Raw genomic sequence first — 18,673 nt, 5'->3', positions numbered from 1 at the left:
GTGGGAAAATTCAAAATATAATGATGTGTCAGCCATCTTTCACTAGTTATCTTTCACTCCTAAACAACCACTTACTCAGATTTCATAACAGTGTGCATCACAACTGTCAACCAGCTCTGAGAATGAATCCAACTAAAACCAAACCAAAAAAAAAATCCAAGGCCTAAATTAAAGGACCAAATTGAACACCATAATGTACCAAAATGTCCTTGATACCTAATCAGATATCTTGGTCTTTCCTATTGCCACAGTTCCTTTTGCTTTTTCCCTGTAACAGCTTTCCCTCCCACTATTTCACCTTTCCTTAGTGCCCAAACCATGCAATGAATTGTTATGGGCACAAATGAAACCACCCTCTCTTCTCATCTATAAGTACCCTTCAAACTCCTCCTTTTAATCTCCATGCCAAAAATTACTTGTTCATCTGCTTATCTACTGAGAAATTCTCCACCCCATTAAACAAAAACATCCCTCTTTCTTCGGTACTCAGTTACTTCACTAGTCACCTACTACCAACTGATCAATTTCTCCCAAAGATGAAGAGCCTAAAGCAAGTAATGTCTCTTGTCATAGCAATAGCAAAAGCCAAGACGATGGCAATGAGGAGCAAAACCAACGCCATAAAGACCCGGCTAACGCTCTTGAAGCTTCTTCATGAGAAGAAGGTGCTAACGAGTGTTTTCTTGCAAAAAGTTCATGCGGTCAAGGTCGATGACAAGTCGAAGGACTACAAAAAGGCTGTTGTGCCGGCGTACAAATCCACACACACTGAACTGGTGAAGTACGCGGAAGAAGAAGAGGAGGAGGACTACCCCTATACTACCACAGACTCGATTCTGGAATCGGAGGAGGAAGATGGTGATCGGTTGGAGAGGGGCACAATATCAGTTACTGAATTTATTAGTTCTCCAGGGGATGGGTCAGACCTGAGCCTTAAGAACGAGATCGACAAAGCTGCTGATTTGTTCATAAGAAGGTTTCACAGGCAAATAAAAATTCAGAAACAGGAGTCCTTCAAGAGGTATCAAGAGATGCTGGAGAGAAGTACTTAGGCAAAAGGAGGTCGGACATCGATCAGACCGACCCGTTTGATAATTCTCCTCTTATATATTAGGAATCAAGATATATATAGCATCATGCGGGATGCCGGAGAAGTAGTCTCAGAGACTGTGGACACTCTTCTGAATTAAGTGGTTTATGCATCATATGGATCATTCATTGTTATTAATTATGTTTTTTGCTTAATGTAACAGCCACCTTTTTTTATGTATGTTAAACACAATAAGAATTGGTTTCTCTCAGAACACAAGATTGTCTTCTTTTCTTAATTAAGACATTTCTATGGGCTCATCTTTTCATCACAATGTCCATAGCAAGATATACCATAAATATATAAGTTTGTAATAGGAAAGAAATATTAAACAAATTGATGACGAAGCACTAGAGACAAGTATTGCATAAGCACGTAATAAAGAGGATTATATTGAGCTGACCTCATTCATGCACGCATTTGGACCTGTTTCTCCACCTGCAGTTAAACATTTGAAAAAATGTGTTAAAAATTAAAACAAAGCTGCCACAAAAGTGAGAGAACAGTGCTCCAGAGAGCACATGCAAAATAAATAAATAAATAAATAAATAACTAAAAATCACACACCCACACACACACACATATATAGAGAGAGAGAGGAGAGCATTTTCCAATAATTTCTTGGACAATGACGAGATACAATCACAAAGCTCGTAAGTGTATAAATAAATCATACACCACTTAAAAGTTTATTGAATTTAAATAATCTAAAAAATTACCACGTTAACAACTTGAACTGGGCTACAGAATTGGGTCTTCCGGCCCAAAATGGCATAATACAAAAGAAACAAAATTCACTACAAACCATGGTACATATCACAAGGATAGCCAATCACATCTTTAACAACCCAAAAACGAGGTGCGCATGCAGTCATCTCAAATAAACTTTAACTCGAATTTTGTCTTAAATCCTGAGATATTATCAATGCTAGATTATCAGGAAAGATATTAATCTACTGATGACGACTGAACTCAACAGGTACAGGTTTCTCTCGTTGAAGCAAAACAACAAGCACTTTGTTTACATTTCCATGAAAACATATTCATTTTCCACAAGGGACTAAATGACATTATCCAAGAGTAACAGCATTCACCACAAACAAATACGACGACCAAAAACACAACAAAGTGAGGTCGATATTCAGTCGTCTCAAATGAGTCCTACTTCAATGTTGTTTCATTTTCATATATATTAACAATTCGATTATTTTCATCACGGGATGAATCTACTTTTTTTTTTAACATTGAATTCAGCATAGACGAATTTCTGTAGTTGAAGCAAAACAACAAACGCATTGTGTGCGGCTCCAAAAGAACACATTCTTAACGCACAAAAACCAAATTTGCAACAACATAAAGTACAGCTTGGGATCAAACTCACAAACAGCCGAAGATTTTAAGAAATCCTTTGGATTTTTCCCCCGTGAATTTGGATTTGGATTTGGGAATTAGGTTTGTTATGTAGTAGCTAAGAGAGGGGATCCAGGGGAATTAAGTCGTTCGATTTCTGGCGGCAAATGTTTCTTGAAACGGAAAGGCTATTTTGTCCAATATACCCTCAAAATATATCCTCTTTGCAGATTTAGCTCCCAAATCTGCTTATTTGCTAATTTCTCCCTACATTCTCCCACAATGTATTTATAATCCTCTCAATGTATTTATAATCCTCTCATTTAACATGTTAAAAGTTCAAACGGCTAATTTAGAAAAATATGCAAATTTAGGAAATTAAATATGCAAATAGGAAGAAAAAAAAACTTAGGCTAAGTATCACAAAAGCCCCCTTAACTTTGGGCGAATGACGCCCCACAACTTTCAAGATATCAGGAAACCCCCTTAAGTTCAACAATTATCAGAAAACCTCCTTAAACTTTAACTTTTTATCAAAATACTCCTAACGTCGGTAGCCACAAATTTTTACATGTGTGGATACATACATATTATGCAGAGGTAAATTGTTTTTGGAAAATAGTGCTTCATGCTAGGGATGGTTTTTTTATATATAACCCTCAAACGTAAGGGAACCTTTCTGGTATTTTGAAAGTCATGGGGGTTTATCTAATAATCATCCAAAGTCACGGGGGGTTTATCTGATATTTTGAAAGTTAAGGGGTCAGTTTTTGCGGGAGGGTGGTTTGCGACACACGTAAGCCATGCAGAACCAGCAACTCACACATGGCCCACCACCCGTCCGGGTGACGTGTCAGCATCCTATTGGCCTGTTTGACTTGGCCCGCTTGCATCACTTGCAAAAAGAACCCAGTCGCAGGCGCCCTTTTTTCTCTCCCCCCCGCTCTTCTCATTAGCACACTCCTTTTTTCTGAGCAAGACTCGTTCAAAAATCTCTCAAGCTCATCTCAAGATTAGAACTAAAGCTAGGATTTCTGATCTCTAGTTTCCTCCTTTACTGCAGTAATGGAGAGGAGAAGGATCACGATGAAGCTCCTCCTATCCTTGATGGCGAGCTTCGCGCTCCGGCTGCAGGCCTCGAATCCGGTAGTTGACGTTAGAGTTCGATCCTCCTTAAAACTCTTTTTGATGCTTTACGAAATCTTTGGTTGTGTGTGATCTGTGATGAGTTTCACTGATCTCTAAAACTGCAGCGTTTCTACGAGCCGTTCGACGAGCCGTTCGAGGGGCGATGGATCGTGTCGAACAAGGACGCTTACAATGGTATTATGTATCATTAATTGTTGCTTTCGGATTCAGAGACCACGAAGATTTTAATCTGTTTGGCTCTTAGTTTAGATCATGTCATGAGTCGATCAATTGCTTTTAGTTAATTAACGTTTCATGTTAAATTAGTGTTTTTTTTCCCCTTTTAAGGTTAAATTACCGGATTAGCCTATAGAGTGACACCCATTTTCCAGTAAGGCATAAAAACCTGGATTTAATTAGTTTAAGATCTTGCAATCATGGATCAACCCTCCAAATTTATAATTTGAAGTACAAATTTCAAAAGATTTACTTGAAACGCAGTTTCGGATTAACTTGAAGAGTGAAAATGATCTAGGAGGTCTTTGTTACATCCTGATGTTGTAGTGTTTTTTAGTCCATATAATTGGTTTTATGTTTATTTGCCATGAGAATGACTAATATTTTAGAAGAAATAGAAACTCTAATTCATTATGAGATCTCTTGAGCTTTATATAGGCCCCTACACAACTTACAAATAAGTCCATACTAATACTAATATGTCAACACTCCTCCTCAAGATGGGCGAAAGATATCTACTAAGCCCATCTTGTCACATCCTCTAATCATATCTACTGAGCTAAGTCCTTTAGTCAGACAATCTGATGCTTGGTCCTTAGTCGAAACATGACTTAGCTCCAGTAGTCCACTATCCAACTTCTCTTTGATGAAGAACCTATCGATCTCGATGTGTTTGGTTCTATCATGCTGCACTGGGTTGTTGGCGATACCGATGGCTAACTTGTTGTCACACCACAACTTCATCTTAGCTCCTTGATCCAGCTTCAGCTCCACCAGCATACTCTTCAACCATAGTAACTCAGCAACTCCTAAGGCCATAGCTCTATATTCTGCATCAGCTGTCGATCTCGCCACCACCGACTGCTTCTTGCTCTTCCACGAGACTAAGTTGCCTCCTATAAAGATGCAGTATCCTGAGGTGGACCTCCTGTCATCAGCACAGCTAGCCCAATCAGAGTCACAATAGCCCTCAATGCTCATGTGTTCATTCTTCCTGAAGATTAGCCCTTTTCCGGGGGCATTCTTCAGATACCTTAGAATCTGGTACACTGCGTCCATATGATCCTTCCTTGGATCATGCATGTAGCGACTCACCACGCTCACTGCAAAAGAAATATCGGGACGTGTGTGACACAGATAGATCAACCTGCCCACCAGCCTTTGGTATCTGTCACGATCAACTGGTTCTCCAGCTTCAGCACCCAGCTTAAACTTCTGGTCGATCGGTGTAGTTGCAGGTTTGCATCCTAACATTCATGTTTCTTTGAAAAGATCCAGTGCATACTTTCTCTGGGATAGGACGATCCCCTCCGCTCCTCGAGCTATCTCTATTCTAAGAAAGTATCGAAGCAAGCCAAGATCTTTCACCTCGAATTCCTTACCCAGTCTCACTTTGAGTTGGGCAATCTCCTTCTCATCATCCCCTGTAATAATCATATCATCCACATATACTGCAAGCAAGGTGATGTGACCTCCACTTCTTCGAAAGAACACGGTATGGTCGGCGCTGATCTGCTGGTACCCCATACCAATCATAGCCCTCCTGAATCTATCAAACCAAGCACGAGGAGACTGCTTTAATCCATAGAGAGACTTCTTCAATCTGCAGACCTTCCCCACTGTCTGATCTGTACCGAATCCTGGTGGTATCTCCATGTATACCTCCTCCACTAGATCTCCATGAAGAAATGCATTCTTCACATCTAGTTTGTGTAGCTTCCATCCACCATTTACTGCTAGAGAGATTAAGTTCCGAACAGTGCTCATCTTCGCCACCGGTGCAAAGGTCTCGTCATAATCGATGTCATATGTCTGACTATTCCATTTTGCCACCAGACGAGCCTTGTAGCGCTCAACTTGCCCATCTGGATTCTGCTTCACAGTGAAGACCCACTTGCATCCAACTGCTCTCTTCCCTTCTGGTAGTTTTACTAGCTCCCAAGTACGGTTCTTTTCTAGAGCTCCTAGCTCCTCGTGCATAGCCGCTTTCCACTTTGGGTCATTCTTAGCAACCTGCCAATTGTTAGGTACAGTAACAGAGTCCAATGATGCAATGAATGCCTCATGTGCAGGGTGGATGTTAGAATATGATACAAATTGGGCAAGATCCCAACCATATCTATCGGGAGGATTTCCCGCATTACTACGAGTAGTCCTCCGTACTGATATTGGTGTGGGAGGAGTAGGGAGAGGAATGTTATCAGTAGGAATGTTATCACCTTGGGATGAAACTGGTGGTGGTGTAGGTGTTTCAGGAGTCGGGGTAGGCGTTGGCAAGAGACTTGGCAGCACTAGTGGCACTGTAGGTACTGTTCTTACAATTTGCTTGCCCTTCCTACTATAAGTTAGTAGCTCCCCCTGAACAGTGGGCCTAACACCTCTTGTCTCATTTTCCTTTTCTTCGTCATTCTCCTGCTCCTCCTCAACCAATTCTCCCTTCCAAGGAATCGATACAGAAATGGATTTCTCCACATTGTTCACCGTTCTCTCACCATTCTCCTCCTCTCGCCTCATACTTCTAGTATTGGGCGAGTTACCAGCGGATGAAGTTACCTTCTGGGTGTAATATGGCTCGAGTTCTCGAAAGTGCACATCCATGCTCACAAACAACCTTTTCTCCACCGGGCTCCAGCAAACATATCCCTTCTGAGTAGCAGAATATCCCACAAAGATGCACTTCACAGCTCTAGGGGCAAGCTTCCCGACAGATGGTCTGTTGTCCTTCACAAAGTACACACAGCCAAACACTTTGAGTGGAAGGATCTCACCATTATCTCCCTTCAATATCTCACACGGAGACTTCCAATCCAACACTCTCGAGGGTATTCTGTTGATCAATGCTGTTGCGGTCAATATTGCTTGCCCCCATAATGTTTCTGGGACATTCATAGAGATCATCATGCTTCTAGCAACCTCTAAAAGATGTCTGTTCTTCCTTTCCGCTACCCCATTCTGAGCTGGTGTGTATGGACAGGTTGTCTGGTGATGTATTCCTTGAGCTGACAAATATTCTTCAAGGGCTCTGTTGGTATACTCTGTCCCATTATCTGACCTCAATACTTTCACCACTGCTCCGTATTGAGTCTGAACAGTCCTATGAAAATTTTGGAAGCACCCAAACACATCACTCTTATTCTTCATCAGGTATAACCAAGTAACACGAGAGAAGCAATCAATAAATGTAACAAAATACTTGTATCCATTCATAGAACTTGTGGAACAAGGCCCCCAAACATCTGAATGTACCAAGTCAAATGCATGAGAACTTCTATGACTAGAACTAACATAAGAGCTTCTAGTAAGCTTTCCAAACTCACATGCATCACACACAAGTTTCTGTTTATTTGCTTTCTCAAATAAAGAAGGATACAATCTACCTAAAACACTAAAGGATGAGTGTCCCAAACGCTGGTGATGAAGCATTAACCCATTTTCAGTACTCATTTTATATCATACTCCTGCTTCCTCTATGACTGACACCAATGCTGAATCCAGCCCTTCACGATCCAGATACCACAGTCCACTACGCCATGTGCCAGTCCCAAGTCTCCGTCCTGTCCCCTTCTCCTGGAAAATCATCTTGGGAATATCAAAAGAAACAATGCATTTTAGTTGGAAGATGATAGAACTAATGGATAAAAGATTGACTGGAAAGGAATGAGCATGCAAAACATTGGACAAAGTTACAGAACCAGTACAATCGACTGTACCCTTACCAACCACCGGCTGAAATGTACCATCAGCTGTTTGAATACTATCAGGCGATGCTAAGTGAGTATATGATGAGAACTCACTAGCATTACCTGTCACATGACGAGACACATCGGAGTCCATGTATGTCATTAGTACCTTTGGTCGGATGAGCATAGGTAGCAGTGTTGCCTCTGGCGAAGAACGAAGCTCCGCAGTCCCACTCCTCAAATCTCCATCCCCTGCTATTTTGTTGTTTTTTCCTGAGTATCGTGAGGAGAGCACGATCCTCCTCTGTAAAGACCACCTCTGTAAAGACCACCTCAGCTTCTTCTTCTTCTGCTACCGTCAGATTCGCCCGATTTTCTGCTCCTCTTCCACCTCGTCGACCCCCACGGCCACGACCACGACCTCCGAACTGTCCACGTCCACCCGAATCTTCTTCCTTGGATGGCTTGGTGCAAGCATGTCTTAGATGACCCACCGCACCGCAGTTGTAACACTGTCGGGTCTCTCCCCTAGATCCAGTGTTGCTAGAGGCTGCCAGTGCTGACTTCACCACAGGAAGTCCACCTGTCCCCGCCTGCAGCAGAATACGAGTCTCCTCCTGGATCATAGCAGAGACAGTCTCCTCAAGCGTGGGAATCTTCGGCTGAGCTAGCAGCAATGCGATTCGCTGAGCAAACTCTGATGTCAATCCTTTAAGAAACACCATAGTCCTCTCTTGTAGAAAGGCCTCCCGCTCTTTACATCCCGGGTCCTTGCAGCTAGCCCGGGGGGAAAATGATCATAATCCAGCCACAGACGTTCCAACTCTGTAGCATATTCATGTACAGTCCTCTCTCCCTGGACTGTGGCGTCGATCTCACCTTTAATTTGGAATACCCTCAGGTTATTCCCCACACCATCATATGTCCTCCTCAACTTCTCCCAGACGTCCTTCACCTTCTCAATGCCATCCACCGTGGCGGCGATCGTCGGGACCAACGAGTTGAGAAGCCAGATGTACACCAACATATGAGTGGACTTCCACTCATCTCTTCCCTCTGAGTCCTCCTCCGGCTCTGTCACCCCTCCTGTCAGATAACCCTCCAGATTCCTCCCTGCAAGGGTATATCTCACCCGCCGTGACCAGCTCAGGTACGTACTAGGTCCATCCAGCTTCAGATCGATGGTCGGAAGCTCCAACTTCTTCGATGGTTTTGTCGCACTCTCACCAGCCGACAACTTCATTAGCTTCATCAAAGTTGACACCTCCGCAGGGTTCAACTTCTTGATGATCTCCTCCATCGAATAGGCTTCAGACCCACCACCTGTTCACCTTCTCTTCCGACCCTTGTTGTGTGCAGTAAAAATTTTGGCAACACCTCTGCTGCACAACAAGAGTTGGATCTCAAACAAATTCTTGTTTCTCAGAGGAAACAAGAACCAAAAACAGTTATATATCTCATCGCTGTGAGATATATACTCTTCCTGTCATCAGTTCGAGGACTGAGTCGAGGGAATCCATGCCAAACTCGAGGTTCGACAGGATGCAACAGGGGGGGTTCGAGGTGGCAGCGGCTAGTAGGGGTCATGGGTTGTTTTAGGGTTCGAAGGGTGTTTGGAAGGGTACGGAACAGGGGGGGGGTTGGTGGGACAGAGTGTCGGGTCGGTCTCTGGTAGTGGGGTCGTGATGGGCTGGCGGAGATGGCGGGGCAGGGGCGGTCGGCGGATCTGGCAGGGGCGCTGGTCTGGGGGATCTGCAGGGGCCTGGTCGGGGATGGGGGGTCTGCAGGGAGGCTGGACTGCAGAGGGTCGCCGCAGTAGGATCTGGGCAGGTGATTCGCGAGCGTCCGTGGGTTTGTTGTTCTTGTAGATTGTCCGAACATGAGAGGATAATGCGGGGGGGTGGGGGGCTGATCGGTGAACAGAGAGGAGGTTTAGTCAAAGGGGGGGGGGGGTCGGTGTGAGTAGTGTAGGGGAAAAGGAGGGGGTGGGGGGCGGCTAGGGTTAGGGTTTTTTGTGGAGTCTCTGATACCAAGAAGAAATAGAAACCCTAATTCATTATGAGATCTCTTGGGCTTTATATAGGCCCCTACACAACTTACAAATAAGTCCATACTAATACTAATATGTCAACAATTTTCAATAAGTTTGAATATCTACACTAGTTCCCATGTATCTAAACATCGTCATATCTCATCAGAAATTGGCGATTATCCCCTGGTAGGAGAGCTATTTAAACAGGAAATTAGGTCTCTGTTACATTCATATTTTTAAAGTTTTTCCTCTGTTTCTTTTTAACTCTTCACTTACTTTTCTTTCAATGACTTATTATACCAGGTATTTGGAAATACTCCGAGAGCGAGGGACATGATGATTATGGGCTCCTTGTGAGCGAAAAAGCCAGGAAATATGCGATAGTTAAAGAACTCGATGAGCCGATTAATCTCAAGGACGAAACCATTGTTCTACAGTTTGAGGCCCGTTTTCAGAATGGTCTCGAGTGCGGAGGTGCTTACCTCAAGTATCTCCGACCTCAAGATGCAGGTTGGACTTCGAAGGAGTTTGACAATGAGTCTCCCTACTCCATCATGTTCGGACCCGATAAATGTGGGTCTACAAACAAAGTCCATTTCATCTTCAAGCACAAGAACCCCCAAACCGGGGATTATATCGAGCATCATCTCAAATACCCACCAACTATTCCGTCCGACAAGCTCTCTCATGTCTACACAGCTGTCCTAAAACCCGATAACAACCTTCACGTCTTGATTGATGGCCAGGAAAAAAAGACGGCCAATTTTCTCACTGCCGATGATTTTGATCCGCCATTCGTGCCTCCTAAGACAATCCCTGATCCAGATGAGAAGAAACCTGAGGATTGGGATGAGAGAGCAAGAATTCCGGATCCTAACGCAGTAAAGCCTGATGACTGGGATGAGGATGCCCCGATGGAGATTGAAGATATGGAGGCTGTCAAGCCTGAAGATTGGCTTGATGACGAGCCAGAGGAAATCGATGATCCTAAAGCAACTAAGCCAGAAGATTGGGATGATGAAGAGGATGGAGAATGGGAGGCGCCGAAGATTGAGAATCCAAATTGTTCTCTAATATCAGGGTGCGGCGAGTGGAAGAGACCAATGAAGAGGAATCCAGCTTATAAGGGTAAATGGCATGCTCCTTTGATTGATAATCCAAGCTTCAAGGGTCTGTGGAAGCCGAGGGATATTCCCAATCCTGATTATTTTGAGCTTGACAAACCTGATTTTGAGCCTATTGCTGCTATCGGAATCGAAATCTGGACAATGCAGGAAGGGATCTTGTTTGATAACATATTGATAGCTGGTGATGAGAAGATTGCCGAGTCGTATAGAGAGAAGACATGGAGGCCGAAGCATGATGCTGAGAAAGAGAAGGAGAAGGCTGAAGAAGCAGCTGATGGTCTCTCTAAAGCACTTTCAACCTTCCAGGTGACTTTAACTGTTAGATTTGCTGTGTGTATTTATTTGATTTCCTCGGTTTTCGCATCAGCTTCTCCTAACGGAACTGTTGCCAATTGCAGAAGAAGGTGTTTGACACTTTATATGCAGTAGCGGATGTTCCTTTACTGGAGCCATACAGAACCAAGATCATTGTAAGTACTAAATTTGAAAGACTACTAGTTACATGCTGTTGCCTCTGATGCATTTTACAATGCATCCTTCCATAACATTGTTATAGAAATATCTTCCCTATATCAATACCTTTTGCATGAATAAACAAAACGTTATGTCTTTTTAAAGATATACTTTCTTATACTCAAAATTTATACTTCTACGTATATGTTACATCTCACGTAAAAAACTCCTGCACGTATGTGAACATGATCGTTAAGGTTACCAATCCAGATAAGTCAATTTCTCATACGCCTTTACAAAATTATAATATTGACATATTTTACAAAACTAAGACAGGTCTTTTTTTTCCCTTATGTATTTCTATAAATGAAATTTGCATGCTGAGAGATAGATGTTACGACCTTTTTTTCCCTGCACCCCATCAATCTGATCGTACGATAATCAACAAACACTTTTAAAGAGATTCGACGAAGATGTTGATGGAATCTTTGAATAATTTTTCTTAGGTATGCTGCCCTACCTTTAAGAGAGCGGCACAAAATTCTTCTTGAGCCAACTAAATGTTATATTAAATATGTTTCTAATCAAATCAAATTTCCTCTGACACAGGAAATGATTCAGAAGGGTGAGGAGCAACCAAACCTAAGAATTGGAATCCTTGTGTCGATTGTGATAGTTATGTTTACAGTCATCTTCAACATTCTTTTTGGGGGAAATAAGAAACGTGCAGTAAGTTCTCTTCTTGCCTTCGACATTAACATAAACTTCTTGCCTTTGTGTATTCTCACACTAGTGTTTCCTTACATGCAGGCTCCAGTTACAGCAAAAGGCAAAAGTTCCAAAGTCATGGAAGAAAAACCACGAAATAGTAACGAAAAGGAAGAGGACATGAAAAAAGAAGATACTGCAGGAGCGCGTCCTAGGACTAGGAGGAATACGTAGGAGTTCAGCAGAACTTTACACAGATAGATAGAACCTGATAACTTTTTTGTTCAGCCTAATGTGGTCCTTTACATTTTTTATTTTTATATTTTATTTTTGCTTTGCTAGGAAATTTCGAAGTTTTTCTTAGATAAAAGGGAACTCTAGAGTTTGATTTTTCTTTGGATTAATTTTCCTCGGTTTGACTACTTTGGTCTTGGTCCGTTGTCGACTAAGAGAAATTGTTTTGTGGAAGACTGCTACAATTTTAGGCATTCATTATTAGTTAATAACTTTTTGAATCAGATAAAGAGGCTTATTATGTTATTTCAGTGGTTGTGTTGATTATCCTGGACTCTCCTTCTCTTCTTGTCAGTGAAAAGCCTTATACAGGCAAAGTCTTAAACTAATGATTTGGAACAACAGAGACATTTCTTAAGGATTTGAGTTTAACTATCTCAAAGAAAATATACTCTTAATTTGTTTAATGAGATAGGTATGCTATTATAAAGTTGGTAGCAAATCAAGGGGAATTACTTCATTTTGCCCCCCACCGATAATTGGTAAACTGAATTATCTAACAGTTACAAAATCAAATGTATAAACAAAGAGACGATGACATGCCTCTATAAGTTGATTGAGATTAGTTAATTACTGTGTCCACAAGGTGCAAGTGACATTATAGAAAGTCAGCAACCAAACAAGGATTAACTACATACTATTTTTCAATCTTTAGGAAATTAATATCATTACCAAACATTGATCTATACAACTTCATGAATCATAAGAGAAGAGACGCTAGATTAAGAAGCCAGGGTTCCTGGTAAGAACTCTTGTGGGCCAATATTGAAAAGAAACAGCCCATCTACATGAGAAGAAGGGGGAAATAAAAATAAAAATAAAAAAGCTATGTATAGAAAGAAGAGGATGATACCTGACATATCACGAATCTTAATGCACATTCCATTAATATCTATCGGTCTGTCATTATAGTTTTATTTGTATTTGTGACTGATGATGATTGCACTAATAGACGGGTGACTTGACTGATATCGACTGCACTAATATCCCAAAGGTCACATCTCCTGCTTTATATGATATTCTGTAGAAGGCTCTCTATAGATTTCTTTTTTTTTTTCACCTCCTACATTAACAAGATCCATCCCATTACCATATATCTCTGCAAGAACAAACACCACCCTTGAAATGGTGAAATCTCTCAGGATCCTTCAAGATAATCTTCCTGCCAACAATTCTAGAGATCAACTTTGCTGAATCATGGCAATTCCTACAAACCCGAAGATTCTTCGTCACTCTCAAAACTCCACTCCTCTGCGAGATCAATCCTAAACCAATCGCCAACATCTCGCTATGTCCACAAGCAATACACTCCCTCTCCTCATCAACGTCGTGAAAACTATAGTCTTCTCTAGCAACATACCCCTCTTCTTCTCTCATTGTCTTCATCAATCTTTCTAATTCCCAATATATTGCCTCTGATCTAGGGTGAGACACATCTCCGGTACCAAATGCATGAACCTTGCTCCTAATCTCAATCCAGCTGTAGGCTTTCTTTGTCTTTAAACCCATGTCTTGAATTGTTTCCTTTATTTCCTTTGCCATTTCCAGCTTTTCATTTGCATGTAAGTTGGATAGCATAACATAGTTATCGGCATTTAAAGGTTCTAATTCAGTTAATTGCTCAATAATTCTCTTGCCCATCCTGATGTTTCTATGGATTCTACACCCATCAACCACTGCTTTAAGCACAGGTGAACAATTTGTGAGTTTGTGCTCTTCAATAAATGCACGTGCTTCGATGAAGTATCCTCCACGAGATAGAAGGCCGGCCATCAAAGCATAATGTTCAACCTGAGGTTTGCTTAAAAAAGTGAACAAACTTTTGCCCTCTTCAACCAAACAAGCACTATTTGCAGCATGAAGAGCTGCTGCAAATGCAGTCCTATCCACGAAAACCTCACCTTTCCTCTTCATTTCTTTGAACAACTCGACTCCAACCTCTCCTTCTCCGTGTAAGCTACACCCAAATATCATCACAGTCCAAGAAATCGCATCCTTAAAATCCATCCGCTTGAAGATTTTCTTCCCATATTCAATATTCCCTGATTTCACATACATATCCATCAATGCATTTTCTACAGCCGGTGCTTTATTATTCATCCCCAAACAAAGTCTCACGATCTTTGCATGAATTTCCTTCCCATTTTTATGTGCAGAAACCCTAGCACAAGCGGGTAACACACCTGTTACCAAAAACCCATCAATTCTTCCCTCTTTTCGACACATTTCTCTCAAAAGCTTCAGCCCTTCGTTAAACTCCCCGCTCCTCACAAACCCAACAATCATCGTCGTCCATGTAACCAAATCTTTCACCCTCATCCCCTCAAAAACCCTTGTCGCCTCCTCAACACCCCCGCACTCCAAGAACATCTTAACCATTGCGTTATGCACAACAACATCCGATAACCCACTAAGCCTAACAACCTTGTGGACCCGTTTAGCTTCACGGAGCGAACCCAATTGCCCGCAAGCCTTCATTAAGACAATGTAAGCTACGGAGTCGAGTTCGATGTTTAGCTGGAGCATTTTGTCGAACAGCTTGAGGGCGGAGCGGGGATTGGATTTGGAAAGAAGGAGAGTCCACGGGAGGGGGTTGCGGGGGTCGGGGGACTGGGAGAGGAGGGTGGGGCCCTTGGTGGGGCCGTAGGAGAGGGCGAGGGAGGAGAGGAGGTGGGGGTTTGAGAGGAGGTTGAGCTTGAGAGCGAGGGAGTGGATTTGTGAGCGGAAGGGAGGGGAGGAGAGGGGTGAGGTTGAGGAGAGGATGAGGGGGAGTGCGCGGGGGTCGGGGTGTTCGCCGGAGAGGAGGGTTTGAAGGGGGTTGGAGGGGAGGAGGGAGCTCCATTTGAAGGTTCTGGTTGGGGTTTTAATGGGGGTTTGCTGGGGTTTGAGGTTTTTGGGTTGCTTGCGTTTGGGGGCTCCAGGGGTCTGGGGTTGGAGGGAAGAGGATTGAAGAGGGAAGAGGGACATTTTTTTGATTTTTTTTAATTTCTTTGAAATCTTTGTTTAAAATAAAAAAATAAATAAAAAAAGATATGGATTTCTCAATCAACAAATGGCGTTCTCCATCGCTGACATTTTTGTGTGCAGTGTGTGTTTTTTTTTTAAATAAATATATTGGTCCCTTGAACATAATTGTTTGAAACTAGTAATGTCATTGAAATTGTTATCTAGCCCCTCAAATCTACCTATTTCATATTAGTCCTTCTATCAGCTTTTCATTAAAATTTCCAAATTAGTTGGGTTAGTTGTTAACCAGACATGTTGAGATTATTCTACCATCAGTCAATCTTTTCTCCCCTTAAAATCCTTTTTAAAAAACATAATAAAGAAATGAGTTGAACTAAACTGGTGTAGAAACTAAAATTTGGGATTAAACAGGTGTACATAGATGAATTTGGATTTGAGTAATTTAACTAAGAAGTTTGAATTCTCTTTAATTAGGTGGTAAGTAGAGATAGTCCAATTACCCCAGTATTTATTCTCAAATATTGTCTTGAAAATCACTTATTGCATTTTTAAGCCTGAAAACCGTTGTTATAATAGTGAAATTCCAACACTACTTCATCTCAGTCATGGAAGTTAAAATAGAGGGCGAGGATTAGGGTGTGTTTGGCAACCTTATAAAATTAGGGATTGAATCTGACCTAATTTTAAGTAGTTTCTTGTTTAACAAATGAGATGGCTAGAGCTGGCTCATTGTAGCCTATAATTAGCCACTAAACCAGCTTTCTTTTGGACCAATCACCGGGTCCAAAAGAAGGCTAGTTTAGCACAAAACTAGGTTAGGACTGGTCCTGACCCAGTTTTGTGTAGTTTGTAAAACACACTGTTAGTGTTAAGCCTCGTTTGTTATATGGGAATGAGCGGGAATAGAATGCAATTCTAACTTTTCATTCATGCTTACCAAACATGATGCGTTTTTGGATTCTAGAAACATCATTCCCATTTCTCCTCAATTCTCACTTAATGTGAAAATTGATATTCTCAATGAGTTATCAAAGAATTGATGCTCTTACTTAAGTGAGAATAAAAATAATAAAATAAATTCTAGATATTCTTAAAGATATTCTCACTTAATTCAATAATCGCACTCAAACATAACAATGAGAATGAGCATTCTATTTCCATATCAATTTCAGTTATGTTCCTACATTCATTCCATCCATTCTCACATACTAAACGATGCGTTATTAGAATAATTGAAGCCCCTTCAATTTAACGCTCTTAATTGCCATCTAATTGAAGAGGATCTCGATCACTTAAACACAGTGATACCTAGAAAATCCTTAAATGTAAAAGTTAAGTAAATGAAAGAATAATTTTTCAAAACAGACTCATTCGGATTTTTATTTTTCAAAATCGACCGTTTTTTCTTTTATTTATCAAAACAGACCGGATTTTGTGATTAGCAGGTTAATCACTATCCTAAATAGTCGGGGTTGCCAACCCCGACTATTTAGGATAGTGATTAACCTGCTAATCACGAAATCCGGTCGGTTTTGATAAATAAAAGAAAAAACGGTCGATTTTGAAAAATAAAAAACTAAATGGGTCGATTTTGAAAAATTGTTCTAAATGAAATATTCCTCCCAAAGCAAAGAACTTCCGAGATTCGAAGCAGTAAATAGCAATTTCAAAACATTAAGGGAATTGTCGTTTTAGTCCCCCAACTCTTTCATACTTTATAGTTAGTCCCCCAAATCGCCGTATTTGGCAGAAGGCAGAAACTTGCTCTCTATAAGTATTCCAGCGGCCGCTCTTCCTGTGTTTCAAAGTAGGCAAATGCGGCGCACGAAAGGAAAAAACAAAAAAAAGAGTTTGGATCGAAGTTCGATCCAAAAGATCGAGAAGAGAAAACTTTTTTGTTTTCAGGTAAAATGTTACTCTTCTGTCCTTAAATTTCCCTTTCAAAGCAAAACTAGGGTTTTCCTCTTATTTTTCTAGTAATTGTTATACTTTTTTGTATCTTTTTAGTACATCTAGGGCTTTCACGATGCGGATACTGAAAAACATTGAGCATGAATGAGAGGAGCTCAGGCACTGTTGCAAACTTAATAGTAAGGACTAAGGAGGAGGAAAAAATAACTAAGCTTAACTTATTTTTGTCATAAAGCTCTATTTTTTTCATGGGTCGGGATGTGTTTTTTTGGTTCACATTAAATTAGCGGCAAAATTACAACCGATGTGGAAAGTAATTGTACCTATGGAAGTTGAAATGTCGGTAAAATTCGTTAATGAAGGCCAAACTCAGAATGAGTTCAGTAGTAATGACATGTAAAAGAAATTGAGAGAAGAGTAATTGTCGTTCATTTTTCTTAGTCAATGCTTATGGAGAGGCTATGAAGATTAACGTTGCCGTCATTCACAGGTAAATGTCTCCTGTTGAGGATATTTCCTCTCCGCGTCCGCCCATACTGTAAACACCATCAAGGATGGACGGATTGACGTAGGGTGGTGGTTCGGGGGCACATGCCTCCATGGGCATTGTAAAATTATTACAATTTGCCTCCAATTTTAATAGGTACCCCCGTGCAATATTTGTTAGTGCTCCCTCAAACTATTCTAAATCACAATCTGTTACTTTTAACTTGGCAAATCAAACAACTCTCAACAAGTAGCCACATTACCTAAAATATAAAGTTATCAGGAGGTTACGTTGAGAATCTTGAGATCTTTGTGATGGTAATATGAATAAAAATTTTCTATTTATATAATTCATACTACATAAATTAGTAATATATATGTATAATTGTCTATGTCTATATGAAAAATATTCTGGATCCGTCCCTATCATCAAGTACGCATTCAGGATTTCATGTAAATAGAGAACCGATTCCTTCTGGTCCTATGTTCTTACCCACTACTTTGAAGCAATCCACCATCTTTGAATAAGAGGGTTCTTGGATGCTGGCACTGGAGGCAGCCAATACCTACTTAATTGATCTCATAACCTTTAGGACGCATGATTGACTAGGCTGTTTAGGTGATGATCCTCTTCTTTATTGTTATGTGTTAAAGGATATGTTTTTTTTAATTACAGTTTGCCGGTTGTTAGCTATGTCTCTGTTCTTGAATGAGTGAGTTCCTTATTGTGCTAGGGGAGTTGGGTTTCAAAACTTTCTTCTATTTCTGTAGTCCCGTCATTGACCCATGCTCCGCATGAGGTTTCAAGCTATTGAAGTGGACAAGAACCGTGAAACTACATATTTTTTATGAATCTTTTCAAATTTATCAAATATAATAGATTTGGTAAATTTTGTTTCCTTTCCATTGTATCAAGCTAGTCTTACTTAAAATCTGCACTTTATCAGGCAACATTGCCTCAATCAGGATCTTCGAGGCTACAATTACTTTCAACTTTCTATATCTTTATATCTTCATTGTTCTCTTTGGAAGCCTATCCTTTCCTTTCTCCATATTATATCGCTTTAGCTTGTCTCACAGTTTTGTGATTTGTACATGTCGTATTGCCTTCCTTATTCTTAAATTACATTCTTCTCCAAATTCCCTAGTGTTGTATTTAACTCCTCGTGTTGCTCTAGGTTGCACCTGAAGTTTCTGGTTTGAACAAAAT

At 40.9% G+C, this 18,673-nt stretch overlaps 3 protein-coding genes and 1 long non-coding RNA gene across 5 annotated transcripts in view; 3 read left to right on the top strand and 1 right to left on the bottom strand.

Moving 5' to 3' along the window:
• Positions 558-1,052, top strand: LOC109826409. The gene has a single exon (XM_020393442.1). It carries the CDS (start codon positions 558-560, stop codon positions 1,050-1,052), a length of 495 nt encoding a protein of 164 aa, XP_020249031.1.
• LOC109825887 (calnexin homolog 1-like) lies at positions 3,443-12,328 on the top strand. 2 transcript variants are annotated; one of them, XM_020392798.1, is made up of 6 exons: positions 3,443-3,586; positions 3,694-3,763; positions 9,821-10,950; positions 11,043-11,114; positions 11,707-11,826; positions 11,908-12,328. In XM_020392798.1, the coding sequence occupies exons 1-6, from the start codon at positions 3,506-3,508 to the stop codon at positions 12,037-12,039; spliced, it is 1,605 nt and encodes a 534-aa protein (XP_020248387.1). In that variant the 5' UTR covers positions 3,443-3,505; the 3' UTR covers positions 12,040-12,328. The 2 variants fall into 2 exon arrangements, with proteins under 2 accessions (XP_020248387.1, XP_020248385.1); XM_020392796.1 differs by having other exon boundaries at positions 3,443-3,595.
• Positions 13,186-15,066, bottom strand: LOC109826408 (pentatricopeptide repeat-containing protein DOT4, chloroplastic-like). The gene has a single exon (XM_020393441.1). The coding sequence runs from the start codon at positions 15,064-15,066 to the stop codon at positions 13,186-13,188; it is 1,881 nt and encodes a 626-aa protein (XP_020249030.1).
• The window catches only part of LOC109826035, a 12,931-nt gene continuing 11,157 nt past the window's right edge, over positions 16,900-18,673 (top strand). The window contains exon 1 of the long non-coding RNA XR_002243174.1: positions 16,900-16,971. This is a non-coding gene — a long non-coding RNA (uncharacterized LOC109826035). The remainder of the gene's footprint in view (positions 16,972-18,673) is intronic.

Source organism: Asparagus officinalis, chromosome 10, assembly GCF_001876935.1.
Source record: "Asparagus officinalis chromosome 10, Aspof.V1, whole genome shotgun sequence".
Lineage (NCBI taxonomy): Eukaryota > Viridiplantae > Streptophyta > Magnoliopsida > Asparagales > Asparagaceae > Asparagus > Asparagus officinalis.
Note: the sequence above shows the minus strand (reverse complement) of the source record. Positions and strands in the feature narration are given on the sequence as shown.

Coding starts and splice junctions, on each gene's coding strand:
- LOC109826409 (XM_020393442.1), top strand. CDS start 558: ATGTCTCTTGTCATAGCAATAGCAAAAGCCAAGACGATGGCAATGAGG.
- LOC109825887 (XM_020392796.1), top strand. CDS start 3,506: ATGGAGAGGAGAAGGATCACGATGAAGCTCCTCCTATCCTTGATGGCG. Junction 10,951..11,042: donor AAGCACTTTCAACCTTCCAG/GTGACTTTAACT, acceptor TGCCAATTGCAG/AAGAAGGTGTTTGACACTTT. Junction 11,827..11,907: donor GGGGAAATAAGAAACGTGCA/GTAAGTTCTCTT, acceptor CCTTACATGCAG/GCTCCAGTTACAGCAAAAGG.
- LOC109826408 (XM_020393441.1), bottom strand. CDS start 15,066: ATGTCCCTCTTCCCTCTTCAATCCTCTTCCCTCCAACCCCAGACCCCT.